The sequence below is a fragment of the Aptenodytes forsteri genome, unplaced genomic scaffold (assembly GCF_000699145.1).
Source record: "Aptenodytes forsteri isolate BGI_AS27 unplaced genomic scaffold, ASM69914v1 Scaffold132, whole genome shotgun sequence".
Classification (NCBI taxonomy): domain Eukaryota; kingdom Metazoa; phylum Chordata; class Aves; order Sphenisciformes; family Spheniscidae; genus Aptenodytes; species Aptenodytes forsteri.
The window spans coordinates 2,965,652-2,981,662 of record NW_008795520.1 but is presented as its reverse complement, the minus strand read 5'-3'; the positions used below and the strand labels follow the sequence as shown (position 1 = coordinate 2,981,662).

The 16,011-nt window shown below is 43.9% G+C and overlaps 1 protein-coding gene across 1 annotated transcript in view; it reads right to left on the bottom strand.

Annotated features, from left to right (window-relative positions):
• The window catches only part of TSNAX (translin associated factor X), a 58,086-nt gene extending 42,578 nt beyond the window's left edge, over positions 1 to 15,508 (bottom strand). The window contains exon 1 of the mRNA XM_009281784.2: positions 15,434 to 15,508. Within this exon, the coding sequence (XP_009280059.2) occupies positions 15,434 to 15,508 (75 nt within the window). The remainder of the gene's footprint in view (positions 1 to 15,433) is intronic.
• Between the last annotated feature and the right edge of the window lie 503 nt (positions 15,509 to 16,011).

Genomic DNA, 16,011 nt, shown 5'->3' with positions numbered 1-16,011 from the left:
AGGGAAAAAGGGGCCCCCTGGAGCTGCAAAATCTCAAGAGCCTGCAAAACAAGGACGGCAGCACGCTGGTGGGAGGTTGGATAGTTAGTGGAGTGGCAGAATTCCTGCAGCAATACAGAAATGACTCACTTTCACCCCGCAGTCCCTCCCCCAGCCGTAAGAAAAAAAAAAATTACTTTTTACATATTTCCTGGAATATGTGATTTTAGTAGAAGTGCACCTTACACTCTTGTTATGAAAGGGAATCCAGTCCAGTGGGACAAAGTCATTCTTGGAATAACTTTCAATGAAATCAAGAGTTACAACTGGACTGACTTTGGTGTAACAAGTCCTCAGGATATTGGTGGCTGCTACAGTCATGTTTTTGTAGGCAATCTGGATCTACTAGTTTTCTTAGTATAATAATTGCAGTAAGAACTGTGATGTTTTATAACCAAACTAGTTTATACTGGCAAAAGCCCTACTTTGAATGATAGAAAAGTGAGTTATACTGTTAAATTTCTTTCAGTTCTTATTTGGGAATTGCTATTCTATTATAAAATGTCTTTATGCTCTCTGCACAATAGGTGGGGATGATTACTTCTGCATTGTTATAACAGTATCATTTTCTAGCATAGACAAGCTAAAATGTTGAAACTTTTTGTTATATTATGTAAAATGCTAACATTAGAACATGTGTTGGAGAAGAAAGAAACTATTATCTTAAAAATTGTAAAATGGATTGATGCCCTAGATTAGCCTGCAAGGCAAATTCTGTGTGACAAGAAGAGAACAGAAATCACAAAAAAATCTAGAATATTTTCTTTATTTATTTTTATCAGGCTTGGGATCTTTATTTCCTAAGCTCCGTGCATAACCATCTGCATGAACCCAGAGCCTATATATTTCTATTTTAATTTCTAAGATCCGAGTTAATCTTGTTTGCAGCATGCAGAGAAATTGAGCAGTATTCTGCATGTGATACCACTTACTGTCATATCCATTTAGAAACACATTAGCACTGTGGTATCACTGTCTGGCCAGCCCACAGGGCGTTGGGACACCAGCAGCCTTGCCATTGCCAGTTTGGCTGCGGACAGATCTAAGGAGCTTTTTGGAAGCAGATGTCCACTGGGAGCATCTCCTGAAAGTGAAAGGCAGCGTGACAGAGCACGAAGTTGCAGGGATAAAATCTAAGTATGGGGCAGTATAGGGCATCTCCTTGAAGGTGGGATTTCACCTTGTATTTTGTCAGGGAGAGAATGGAGATAGGCTCTGAAGGCATTGAAAGCAAAGACAAGCAGCTGTGTTTGATGGTTTAAAATCAGAGGAAATTCAATCCGTGCTTGTTGAGAACAGCTTTACAGTATTTCCATATGCATAGCATGCACCTTAGAAAAATTACAGATCAGTGCCGTACTGTTCCTTGAAATAAGCCACCAGACAACTTGCACAACATATCAGCAGAGACAGGAGAGATGGTGAAGGAGAAAGAGTCTGTGTAGGATACTAGCAGGCGATCTACCAGGGAAGAAGGGGCTCTGGGCTACCTGACTGTGCAGATTGCTTCTGAGTGGCCGGTGTGGATTATACTAATGAAAATCAGGTCCTTTGGCCTAGAGCCTCCCCTTGATGACCTGTTTCCTGAGGCAACTTGGAGCTCGCAGCAATTAGGCTGCGGGAGGGAGGAATTTGCTCTGGGGGTGGCAGGGCTATTCTGGCACCCTGCAGCCGCCTTTCCCCAAGCCTCCTCGCTTTCTCGCCCGTCATGTGGGTGGTGCACATCCTTGATCCGACAGCGATGGGGCCTTGGGACACCAGGAAAGGTGGTGCTGGAAACAAGCAGCCGCTGCCAGTGATTCAATGGCCTCCGACTCATTCGTGGCGAGCCCCGAGGGGTGTGTGATGCTTGGGGGTGTCGCAGCAGCAGCAGGACTCCTCCGGCTGCGCTCATTCCTGCAGCAACCTGGAGCGCAGCAAAATCGCTCCACCCACTGTGCATGTGAAAATTAGTCCATCTGCATGTATACAGTAATACCATCAGCCACAATATAAACAGGCTTGTATTAATTGGGTTGAGTACCTCTACTGAGATAAGGATGTCAGTGGAAAGGGGTGACAAAACAGCAAGCAAAGAGAACAACTTTTGCAGCAGCTCTGTGAATAAATATCCGCAGGGCAAACGTGTGTGCGTCTCACAACCGGAGAAAGGATGTTGCAGCAATCAAGGTAGAAGAGGAGGAGTGTCTGGCACAGTTTTGGCTGTGAGGCTAGCTAAAAAAGACCATATCTTGTAGATACTATCCAAAAATAGTCTGCAAGACTAAAAATAGCATGGATATATCAAGATTTAAAAAGAGATCAGAACTGAAGCCTGTGAAGATTGAGAAAGTCATATGAGTACAGAAAATGAGCACAAACTTCACAGCTTATAAAAGACCAAGAAATGGAAATTAAATTATACTAATTCACATTACCTGGTCTCAGTCTCCAGTCACCTGAGCCAAAACAAGCAGACAGTTTTATTTACTGATGTTTCATTTTTCCTGGGATATACAAACTGTAGGCGCTGTATGCCAGATCTCCTGCGCTTCTCGTGTATGGACCATGTTTCTTGCTTGCACAGGCCCCTCTCTTCTGCCAGCACCTCAAGCACGTGCTTTTGTGGCTACCTCAAAAACTGCCTGGAGGACTGAAAGGGGAGAAGCAAGAAACTGGCTGTGTCTGGAGGAGCAGGCTGTGTGTGAATCCCACTGCCTTCTGGAGGCCAGACACCTGCCTCAGGTTTGTGGGGTTTTGCGAAGTATTTCATGTGCCACTTCCTCCTGTCAGTGGGTTAGGATGCCCACCACATGGGGCTGGTGTCCCGATCTTGAACAGGCAAGCATCAAGCTGCCCAGAGAGCAGCAGCTCTGGCTGTGAACAAGGACCAGCAGCTCACTCGGGCAGGCAGCTGCCTAGCAAGTCTTGGCACCACCAGGGCTGTAGCCAGCTGCCTGGGGGCGTTTGGGACTTTAGTTTTAGACTCAGGACCCTTAGTTAAGCATATATCCTGCTTAGGTACTCTAATCTTTCATCTTATTTAACCCTCTATACCTGCTCAGGGGTATTAAGGGTTTAATTCGGCATTTGCAACGGGACCCAGATAAATGAAGAGCTTAAGGTGAAAGGACAAGGTAAGCGGAGGGGCTGCAGCAGAGGCTGATCCTTGTCCCGTCTAGGGGACAGCACAGAGCCCTGTCATTCGTGCTGTGTGTTGCTGCAAGCACTGAACGTGAGCCGGCTCAGCATGGTTTAGCCAGCCCCTGCATGAGGATGCAGTGCTCAGTCCTGGGAGAGACAAGGGCAGCCACGGAAGGAGCAGGCAGGCTGCTGGGGCAGCTACAGCACCTTCTGGGGTGATAGGGGAGAGGAAGAGAGGGAACAGCCCTTCTCAAAGCCCTGCTTGGGCAGTCATAGCCTGTACGCAGCCATATGGCCACAACCAGGCTGGAGACCCAAGTCTTCTTCCAGCTGTAGTTGAAGGGTTAATGTCCCAGTCTACCGCACCCCAGCTTGTCACCATTCTCCTGCTAACCATGACTACCCTCCCGGGTTTGCCAGCAAAACTGCTTGTACGTGCTTCCCTCGGCCCTCTGGAGTCGAAGCGAGCCGCGCTAGCTCAAGCAGTTGAAACGCAAGGTCTGCCTGCATCTAGTTCATTGCTAGTAAATAGGTCAAGGAAAGCTGGCAGGGGGGGTGTGCGCCTGAGTGCTGGGTGAGTGGTAATCTCTTCAGCTGACAGACCTGGAGTTTAAAGATTGGCTTATACACCTCTGTGGTGATTTGCCCCATGCACCCAGAAGGTAAGGCAGCCGACATTTGCTTTCCATGGCTCATTGTGTTCAGTGCAAGTTACACCGAAAGGGCGAGTCTGGTCAGAGGAACTCTGGTTGCGCCCAACCTTTCTCATCCCCACATGCTCCTTGACTGCCTCTTCCCCGCCGTGGCAGTTATCTACAGCTAGCATATAGGTCCGCTCAGGGGCAAGTAAAGCCACACCACCCTGTGCACGCTGCCAGGGACACAGTCCTTCCCCGCTGGAACGAGGTGTGAAAGCAGGGGGGTGCGGACGGTCCTGGCGATGCACGGCATGCATTCCTCTGCTTTGGCGGGGCAAGAGGGTGGTGCCGCTGAGCTGCCTCCTCGCACCAGCGATTTTCATGCACCTGGCTGCTTGCAGCTAGGAAGAAATTGTTTCGGTGCTGCTTTAGATGCTGGGCTCTTGACTGCTGGGCAATGCAAAGGAAAGGGACGTGCTTTCCTCATACGTGTAATACATGTCCTGTGGTGTAGACGGGTTTGGGGTTGAGCTTATGAGAACACAGAATTTGCAAGTTCTCACCTCTTCCTTCCTTCTCAAGCACTCTCAAACCAGTATGCCGCACAATCAAACCGCTTCCTTGCAAGCGTCTGTACTACCAAGTTTTATGTAATTCAGAACTCCAAAATCACTTTCTCCGGGTACCTTTGTGAGCATCAGTGTGAGATACTCTGACAAGGGATCCGAGGAGACCTGGCGTTCACTTCTCTGGACAAGCGAGAACCTTCTTCTCTCTAAATAAGATGATTATCAAGGGGGTGTTTGTGCCCATTCTTGTTTTTGGGGACTCTCCTTTCCCTTTGCTGCCATGACTCATAAAACTTGTTAAACCAGAGTGTGCCTAGCAGGAGAACATTTAATTACATAGCAGTTGCAGGGTAGTGATGGAATTTATGTTTGACAGGCTGACGGCAAGATGACTTTATCTACAAAGCTGTTTAGATGTCAATATAGCCAATTCCATCCATAAAGCTGGGCAAGCCATACCAGGCACCAAACCAGCAAGGAGGAAGGTAAAATACGTGCCAGGAGCAGGCTCGGGACACTGGTGGTTTGCATAAACAGCCTGAAAACGTGCCTGTCATCACCGCGTCTGGGTCAACGTGTGGAAACATTATCTGCTAAACCAACAGCCTCGCACTGCACAGTGACCTAGATAGGAAATACGATGCAGGGAGGGAGAAGGTGAGACTGTGCACTGTTGTAACACACGGATCAGGTTATTTGCTGCTGCTTTTATCTAGCTACAACAGTTTAATAGTCAATAAACCACTTGGAAACAAGTTCTGGCCTCTCCCTTCCTTCTCAGGCACTCTCACACCAACACAGCGTGCAGCCAGACAAATTAATGAACAATGTATTTCAGTACTTAGCAAAATATTAACAAAATATTCTGAAAACCACTGTACACAGCTATGTGCGTACCATTTCAAGAGTACAGCCTTAAGGTTTCTGTGAAGCTGCTCAGAGGGATTACACCAACATTGGAGTGACTGACTACTCTTCTCTTGTGTGTGTAAACAGGTTTGTTTACATGAAGAAAACTCTTTCCACTCTGGCCTTTGAGATTGCAGTAGTCGATTCATTTGAAGCAGGCTAGGATAGGCTAGGATGATTTTGCTCACTGGAATCAAAAAGCAAAGGGAAATGTTTGGGAGCTAATGCTACTATTTGAAATCCCTTCCCATTTGTACATGTTTTGTCACGGTGTACTTAAAAGCCATACATATGACCAAGTAATTTGTCATCAGTTTTGGTTTTGGGTTTTTTTTTTCTTGTAATTTACCTTATAATTAGCACATCGTATCATACATTCTAGCCCATCTAATATCAGATTGTTCTGATTTTAAAACTCTACCATAAAACCTTAGCACACTGAAAGAAATAAGTACTGTTCTGGCACAGAGAGCACATCTCCCTCACCTTTACAGAAATTGTATCTGGATGACACTTTCAGGAAGGCAAAGGGATGATAATTTTGTAGGGCAATGGCTCAGTGTTCCTATATTATCATTTCCATATTATTTTTATATCAACAAAATAAAGATCTCTTTTAACACTGAAACTTTGCTGGCAGCAAGAAAAACATTTAAAGATTGCACATCAATGGTCTTTGAGATCAAATAATAACTTATCTATAGCCCAACGTATTCAATGTGCAGTCTGTGAGCAGGAAAATGGTTTGCTTTCATTTTTCATTCTTCTGTAGACAGAATGTTGTCTCCCAAATTAGCTTCGTTGGCTGCAAATTACTGTGCTTAGTCAAAATTAAGCCTCTTTTATATTTTCTTTTTTTTTCCCCCAAAAATAATCAAACAGGCAATGGAGTATTCCTCTTTCAAGTGTATAGTAACCGAGATTTTGATCTTACCATGAGGCTGAGCCATCAGAAGTCAGAGGGAAATTTTCCTTTTCAATCCCATTTTTTAAGTTGTTTCTTTTGAAAATAATACATGAAGCTTGACCCCAACAAAATTTTTGCCCCATTTAAACTGTAGATAAATCTTGGAAAAGACACTGTAGCTAAATTTTGGAAGACAATGCTTTTTAATCTGCTGTCACAATCAACGGACCTACGTTAATGAAAATGGAGAGTTTTAGGACAGATTTTTCTAGCTTCTGTAGCAGTCAGCTGGTTTTCTTCTATATTTACATATTTTTTAGAAACAAAGTTCCAAATGTTTTGCTCTTGGGACTTACTCCAGAGTTATGTTTGTGATTACTCTGCCGCATATTATCTCACTCATGACAGTCCATCGGAGCAATTAAAACATTTCTACGTGGTAAACTACAGTAATTCTTACAGCATTTATTGCTGCTTTCACTGATCCTAGTGAAACTGTTTCTCCATTCGTTCTGGAGAGTGAAAGATCTCCTATTCAGGAGTGTTTCTTGACTGACTGAGGGAGTATCAGGTATCTTTCTTTGTCATTTGCAGCTGACAGTCGCTGTGGCTGCATTTTCCACTCTGCCAGCAGTAGTTTCTGTGTAGGATCTAAGGGAATTTCTCCCTGCACACACGTTTTTGGGAAGAGCCTTCCATCTTAATTATTCTCCTCTCAACCTGTCCGCGGACCGCATCTCACATTCAAGGAGAACCCGTTCCCCTTCCCGGTCCCACCACGCCGCTCCATAACTCTCCTCCCGTTGCCTCCATCGGAGCTCGGCACTCCCCTGCAGAACGGCATTGCAAAACCTCCTCGGGGATGAAGACCTTCTCTATTTATAGAGCACTGAGGCTAGATGAAAGTTTCCAGAGAGCTTTCTGGAAGGGCTCCCATCTAGCTGCTCTGAAGGCTTACAAAGGGAAACGAGCTTGCTACCTTGCTTCATAGCTCTGCCCTGCATATGGCATTTTACTGCACTAAACCTTTGCAGTAAAATATATAGTGCACCAGGCAAGCATTTGATGTTATACATTGGCATTTATGAACCTTTGAAGAAGTTTTCTTCCCGACATGCCTCCTCCATATCTGGATTACAAATGCAAAATCAGAGGCTTGGGACAGATTCTCTAACACGAACCCACATTCTCAACTGATTTTTACCCTAGGTCTGCAATTCAGTGCTATCTTAAGATAACAGAGAGAGAGAACTGTTTTTAGCTTCGTGCTGTATTTTTTTCTTAAAAGAGTCAGTTTCTTGAGGCTGATATTTTTAAATTGAAAATAAGGTTCCATTAACAAATGCACTGCTGAGTGTTGCTCCACCAAGATATAATTCAGCATTTCTTTTACTCGTGTCACAAATGAAATACGGACTATTTCTTAAAATCGGGGAGAAATGGTCACCCTAGCTAAAATAAGGTGGGAACCAGGCTGGGTACGCAGAGTAGGCATATCTACAAACACACGAGCCTTTGTGTGTATATGAGCTAGCCATGTTTGGCTCTCACATTGATAAGCTCCTGTTTATTTAAAAAAAAAAAAAAAAGGCAGCAAGCCCTTAACTACTTTTGCCCATAGCACATGGCTTTTATTGGAGGATATGTTTGCACAAGGGAGGAGCGTTGCCTCCCACCCAAATTTCAACAACGCGTACCATTTGGTAAATAGGTGAGGACAGAGTCTCTATCTGTTCTCTGCCTATTCCCTCCAGTTCAAACTCTATCTGTATCACACAGTGAGGAAACTGTAATCTGAGGAACCCTTTTAGGAATCTGTTTTTTAATGAAAACTCAGGAACATGGTCCTAGCATTAAGACACAGTCTGAGGTTAACACCACCCCCCCCCAAACAACCAGCCAACCAACAAAAAAAAACCCCAACCAACCAACCAAAAAGTCTCTATCTGTTCTCTGCCTATTCCCTCCAGTTCAAACTCTATCTGTATCACACAGTGAGGAAACTGTAATCTGAGGAACCCTTTTAGGAATCTGTTTTTTAATGAAAACTCAGGAACATGGTCCTAGCATTAAGACACAGTCTGAGGTTAACACCACCCCCCCCCAAACAACCAGCCAACCAACAAAAAAAAACCCCAACCAACAACAACCAAAAAAAGAGAGAATAATGCCAAGGGGAAATGTAAGCCTAATAAAACAATAAGGAAAAAAGTGAAATCCACCTCCTGACAAGATAAGCATTATCATCTTCCATTGCACTGTGGGTGGATGAAGAATGTGTCAATTGCTTGCTGACCTGTTTTTTGCTTCTGCATAAAAATGAAAGGCTATTTCTTCTAGTACCAATAAATGCCACCTTATCTCTAGGTCACTAATTAGCTAGCTGAGTGAGCAAGGAACAGGTTCAGGGGTAGCAATTCTAACAGTGACAAACCGATGCAGCACGATAGCAAGACTCAGATGCAACCCAGCCCTAATTACAGCTCTGTAGCACGTACTATCACTCTGAGAACAAACCAAAGATGTTAATAATTCATATTCAGCTGTGTGCTCGCACGAACTCCTGGCAAGTTTAATTTTCCGGGACCTAATATTTAGGTACTGCTTTGTAAGGGCTCTCCAGCGTACAATTCCAGAGTTATGTTTTACTGGATTCATTAACAGTGTTGTGCCATCTGAATGTCCATCGAAAGAGATAAAATGACAACAATTTTTCATACTAATATAGGAATTTAAATTACTATATATCCACTACTAGCATTCCTGGTTTAGTAAATATCTGTCCTTGGTATAAGTTGCTTGGGAAGTGCTTTAAAACATGCTGAAATATCTTACTCTGGTATTAGACCAAGAGTATTTGCACAGAGGGTTGTGCTTGTTAGCGTAGGAAACAAGAAGACACAGAACACCATCATAATGAGTCTGCATCAATATCACAATTTTTAATACTACATTTGTTCAGTTCTAAAATCTCAAGAACTATTTTAATCAACAGACAGAACCTTTCAACTATGAAAAACTGAAAAGAAAAAAAACCCAACAACTTACAAAATGTGAGTCCCTGGCACGCTGTTCACAGAATCAATAGCCTAAAACACCTCTCCCCGCATCCTTAGATAGCGGGATCAGCTGATGCTAGCCATTATCTTGTCTTGGTATAGAATATCCTGCACTTTGGATCCGCTGATTCTCTCTATACAGTTTCAAAAGGAAAGGCTTCTCTCTCAGTTAGGGAGAAAGTAGAAATGGGTCAAGTTATATAATACGAAGTAAATAAGGGTGAAGCTATATGACATGACTGAGTCAGCTTACCGTTCTGACTTGGGTGGTCCTGCTTTTCCCTCCCTGACTCCTGGCCCTGCTGGTCCACACCCTCTCTTGCACCACATCAAACCACTTGGTAAGCCGATCCAACTCGTTAATCCAACAGAAAACTATTCTCTTGAACTGACTCACCAGAGGGCTTGACAAGCGTGGTACTAAGGAACGTGCTGCTGGAGGGAGAACCACCACCCCTTTCAGTGGGCAGCAACTCAACACAGTGGCTTAAATGTAGCACAACCGAAGAAAGTGTTGCAGGTGGGCACAAAAGGAGCACTGAAGGCAAACAGAAGGGCATGGAGTAAAAGCCTGTGTCTTCGTGAAGGATGGACATGCAAGAAAAGGCATCACGAAGTCCTTGGGAGCAACAGGACATTGCATCCTGATATGCGTCAGAGGGGCGTACAGGAACACACAGGCACTGTCCTGGCAGAAGGGGGAACAGGGAGCGCAGGAGAACCCGGTGCTGAGCTGTACTGACTCCACCCAGATCGCGATGGCTCTTCAGGGTTCAGGCTCACAATGCTTGTGTGCGTGTGCTTGTCTGTAGCCAGCCCTGGCAAAGGTGAGCTCTTCAGGACAGATGTGCTATCTTGATAGTTTAACAAAACATGAGCTATAATATTGTATCCCCATTGTTCAAGAAAAGGGGGAGGACACCATTGTTCACTTGGAAAACAAACAAAAATGAAGCCTGCACCCATTCTTCTCAAGAAATTGCCTCATCAAAAAAAAATAAAACCCCTAAGTCTTATTGAGGAATAACACCTAGTCAGTCTTATCAGTTCAAAAACTCCCTCACAATTGTCTTTTCCTTCCTCTCTTAAATTACCGAGACAGGTTTCTCTTTTCATAGCAGCAAATGCTTGAAGCTTGCTCTGTTCTCGGAATCTCTCTACTGGTACAACTGCCTCGGTAAGAAAAAGAATTCAGAGATATCAGAAATTGTGCTAGCCAGCTGGAGAGAGGGAAAAGAAGCTGCATCTTCACTCAATGTCCAGTCTTTTAACAAATACAACTTCATGGCTTCAGGAAGAGTTCTTGAGTTCCTCTCTTGAGCTCTGGGTAATAGTTTCCAGGGAATCAGGAAAAAAACCCGGAGACTGTAACTCATTAAATAGCAGGATATATTGTAATGCATGAGCTGAGGCGCTCTCAAGCTTCCCAAACCAAGGGGCACAGAGCAAGCTGTCGTTGCCCACGCCCCAGGGCATCCCTATTCCCTTCTCCAAATGCAAGGCCAGGCACTGGCAGAAGAGAGAACTACGTGCCTGGCAGCTGAAAGCCGAGGAAAGAGAAAATACGATGTGCAGTAAATCAGGTACGTGCAAAATAATCATGACGGGCCACATCATCCTAACACTGCTTTGCATTGTTTCCACCTTGATGATCCTTCAGCATGTCACGATGCTGAATCATGATGACACAGTGGCAGGAAGCGTGTATCGGATGCAAAGTGAAAAGGTCATGTTATGATTGTGGCCCTATGAAGCGCTGGAGAGACTTTCTTTATGTTGGAGTCCCTTGTTCTCACGCTGGAAGACTGGTCTGCACCGAAATCGAGAAAAGCTTCCGGAGCAGTTCAGAAAAATTTGACCTACATACAGATAAAAGAGGAATCTTTTTTTTTTTTTCCCCAAAACTGCTTATCGCTGTATCAGTGCATGGATTTCAAATAGTGTTTAAAAAATGTTCTTTAAAAGTAACTTTCTGTCCATAGCTGGACTTTAAGCACCCCGAGGGCCTGCTGGCTTGCTTAAGTTAGAGGCCAAAAATGTACATAATTGTCAATCTTCAGCAAGACGGAGTTCTTTTCTAACCAAAGCCAGAAATACTCCCTCTGGAGAAACCTCACAAACAATGTGGAAAAAGCTTTTGAACTTTCCATGGTACAAAGTTTAAAATGAGGACAAAACTGGAATGAGTCAGTCTTGAGCATTTTCTAAGCTCTGCTGCATTTCCATTGCTTTACAGATATAGACATCTGGTAGCAGCATTTTCAGTTAAAAAAAAAAAAGGACATTGTCTTGTACTTCACTAGCGTAATTAATTTTTCTTTAAATATTAATAAAATTATTGAAGTAGTCAAGTATTTTAATATATGTAAATCTCTCTGGATCAACCCTAACCATATTTTTGGTGTAATAAAAATAGGATATGTAATATGTAAATCTCTCTGGATCAACCCTAACTTGGTGTAATTAATTTTTCTTTAAATATTAATAAAATTATTGAAGTAGTCAAGTATTTTAATATATAAATCTCTCTCTGGATCAACCCTAACCATATTTTTGGTGTAATAAAAATAGGCTATATTCCCAGCGAAGCAAATGCATATCATTTCAGACAGATTCAGGGACAGCAAAAACAATTTTAGTTGAAGAGCCTGGAGGAATCCCACAATATTAAACACAATATTAAACACAAGTTTACACAAAGTAATCGAGAATAGTTCTCCTTATAATTTAGCCCAACCCTTATAATCTCAGATTATAATTAAAGGTTTTTCCTTTAAACATTACACCATTATGATATTCAGTGATAAACAACCAAATTATTCTGTTACTTTAATTTCAGCAAAAACTCTTAGGGAAACTCTACGACGGCATCAACAAGCACTAAGCAGGATGGGAGGTGATCCAGGGTACTGCGGATGATTTTCAGGGCTCTGAACCTGATTCTCCACTGTCCCAAGGGCTGCGTGTTACCTCATACTGGGACAGGAGAATATCAAGCTCTTGGCGTACCAGAGAGCTGAAGCCTGGATCTTGAAAATTGCCGAGACCCCTTAGCTTGTGCTGGCCACAGGGTGACTTGACAGGACCCTGCGGTGGTGTGCTCCTCGGGTAATGGTCGGCACTAGCACAGCCAGTCAATAACCCTACGCCTTCCTGATCGCCTCTGATGGGTGACCCTTTCCTGGCTTTGCAGAAACAGCGGAGGCATTTGGGAGGTGAATAAACCACGCTAACCCTTTGAATACCTCAGGAAAAGAGCATGCATTCAACAAAGGAGCACTTGCATAGCCTTGTGGATGTACTTTGTACAGTTTGTCCTGATTAGAAAGGAAGTGAGTTTAACAGAGGATCCAACTCAGACAAAGAGTTCTCTAGTTTTATTTGGAAAAGCTGCAAACTTGTTACAGTTCGCTTGCTTGTATGAAAAGCTAGCTTGAAAAATGCCACTGCCGAGATCAGTTTAAGTGGAATAAGAGCAGTCAGGCTGAAGAACACGGTGGAGTGGTCTGAAGGGAAGAGAGCAAATGCTACAAGCCCCCAAGTTCTGAATTTTAATTGTGACACTGTCATGGACACACATCTGTCTGACTGATGCCTTTAACTACCACCAGCCTCAGGAGCACATGTAGCTTCCAAGTGGCCTTCTGGCGGCAGTGAAAAACTTAGCCTGGAGTCCCAGGGACTTTTTTCCTGTTCGCAGAAAAACTAGCTGAAGATGAGACTACTTTTTATTTCAACTTTATTTCTAAGCTGATTTTGTTCTGTGAATTAAACTTCTCTAATCTTGTTATTTTGCATTCCCCCCTCTCCCTGGGCTTCAAAGATTCTTTTTTGGTTGCTCATACAACCTTACCGCTGCAGTACTCAAGATATATAAAGCATGGTATAAATGCAGCTATTATTACTACTTAACGAAAACAGAAAAGTTATTCATTGACCAACCCTTTTTTCCCCCCGCATTTCTAATAAACATACCAGATCTGTATCTAAGTGGTGGCAAAAAACTATGACCTTGCACTAAGTTTATCCCACAACATCCTCATCATGGCTGGTATTCCTTCAAAGACTTTTCACCTGCATCCTCCGCAAAGCAGTATGTCTCATCATTACCCAGTCACCAGTCAAGTTCTTTTCCAACATTCACTGACACAGACGAGAAATGAGCTGTCTTGGAAATGCCACGTTAGGGAGCAAGTGAAGAGTAACCAGCAGAAAAGAAAGAGGAGGAAGTCCCTTCCCCCTCAGTTTTGGCAACCATCATGTTGGTCGTTTTGCTTTGTATACCGTATGTTGCTTTTCGTCGTGCTTTGTCCTTACGCTGTCTTTTAAGGAACAAGCTCTTTGGCAATGAATAGCCTTTATATGCTTGGAAAACATTTCTAGCATGTTGTAGACACTATTGTAATAGAAACACTCATTGTCCTCCAGAGTTTCCTTACCACCACCACTCTTTTCTGCAGCTTTGTCACCGGACAACAACCTTCACGAAATTGTTTTGTGCCGCTGGCGAAGTGCTGTAATCGTAAAATACAGCAAATGCTTCATATACCCAAAGATGGATTTTGTTGAACTTGGTATTTCTGTTGACTGCGCCGGGGAACAGTACGTCAAGACAACCTGAAGTAGCTCAGCACATTAGCAAATGTAAAAACTAAGACCAAGACTTTTAATTGCATCCCAAAAGACATGTGGGAAAGAGAGGGAAAGAACAAAAGACTTCTGAAGCCAAATTAGCCCATGAATTAATAACTATCATTAGGTTTTAGCCAGGCACCATATTTGTACCTTGGTCCTTTTCTTACTTGTTTCGTAGTTGGACTATTGAGTTTCCAGTCTGTGACTTTCATCTCCATTATGTTTGCTGAAGGAGTACGCAACAACAAATGCGAAAGGTCTTTAACTCTTCAGTTTCTTTCTGGCAGAACGTCATTGTTTGCATTTCTGAAGTTTTTGAAAATAACAGGCTTGACTCTCTTCTCATTTAGCCCCGTTTAACAATGCTGCAAGTCCAGGGAACTCAGTTGCGTTAATCTCAGTTTAAAGCAAGCTAGAGGAATGCCTAGCCTAGTATTTCTGACAACCTCATATACCTGTAGTTAAAGAACAACTCTCATTAAACCCAGATTAAAAATCTGTCCACTTTATGCTCTGGATTTAAAACTTGATTTTAACCCACTTCCTTCTGCCTCTACCGCTGTATTTTCCTCCCTTTAAGAGCAATGAACAAAGAAATTACTAATCTGCAACTCTGTTTTTAGTTCCCGGCTTTTCCAGTTCATTCGGCTTTTTTTTTTTTTTTTTAATTCAGCCTTGGAGCTTGCTGATCACATTCACCTTGAAATCTCATCCTTTGGGCTTTCATGACCTTGTCCTCTCAGTACTCCTTTTGCCTTTCTAATAATTCACCCTGTTTTTCCTTCTCATCTTCTCTATATGTACCACAGGCGTTTGTAGCCTTGGCACACTTTGTTTCTCCTTTTACATCCTTCACGTAGTACACACAGTGCCTAACATTCCTCCAAGTCCTATTGCTACGTCAGTTAATTTTAAATCCAGTTCTATAGAGAGAGGTGGTAAGAACCAAACCATTTTAATTGCATACATAAAGCCATCTCACTACAATACAAGTATATTACAATCTTAAGCCTAACAACAGCCTGTGAGAAGCAAAAGCATTACTATTCCTCTTCTAAAGTGGCAAAGAAAAACTGATTTTTCCAGAATTACATGAAAGCCTGTGGCAGCCTATGGGTTACCAACCAGAGGATTCATTTCAGCTTTCTACCTCCAGATCCGTATATTGGCTCATGTATTTGACACTTCTTGGACTTTAGAATGGATTTGCTTAACTTACAGGCAGTGCACACCAACTGCAGGTGCTGCCTCTCACCAACCCAGCCCACGAAGCAAACACTTGCTGTCTGCTCACCAAATGGTTCTCCGAGGGGGTGAGCAGGAGAACCCCCAGCCCGGGAAGAGTCCTTGCTCCAGCTTACCATGAGGCTCTGAGGCACCAACCACCATGTTGGGCTGTATCGCAGGAAATTACAGAATATACTCCACTTTCCTAACATCTACTACATGCAAGCAAAGCCGTGGTTAAGCCTGGTTGATCGGAGCTTACACATCACCTCAGAGGAGTCCAGGTCCTGGTGTGGCTCCTGCCAGCCGATGTGACTGTGTCGGGACCTTCGTCCCTCCACTGTCGCTGCTCTGCCAAATCAGCTTCCTTTTTCCTGTCAGGGGCTTTGCCATGTTGATCATGGCGCTGGCCCCAACTCCTGGCCTCTCCTGGTTTCAGCGGCCACCTCGCCTGCTCCTTCTTCCTGCATTTTTTTTTTCTTAACCATCCTGACTCCGGCCTTCCTTACCGCCGAGTTAGGTGGGACACAAGCCACAGGTTATTTATAAGGGAGCCAGCGCACGTCCCACTCTGCTAGCTATCTGGCAGGGATATTTTGGGGCCTACGGGAGTGACAAAACCTGGCCTTCAACCATCCTGACTCCGGCCTTCCTTACCGCCGAGTTAGGTGGGACACAAGCCACAGGTTATTTATAAGGGAGCCAGCGCACGTCCCACTCTGCTAGCTATCTGGCAGGGATATTTTGGGGCCTACGGGAGTGACAAAACCTGGCCTTCCACTGTGGCCGGGTGTCGCTGCCGCCGGACAAGGACACCCACGGATTAGCGATCTACCGCCCACCCTTGGACGGCGGAGGTGTCCCGGGCAGCCCAGGCCGGTGACACCCCGCAGCAGAGTTTCCCC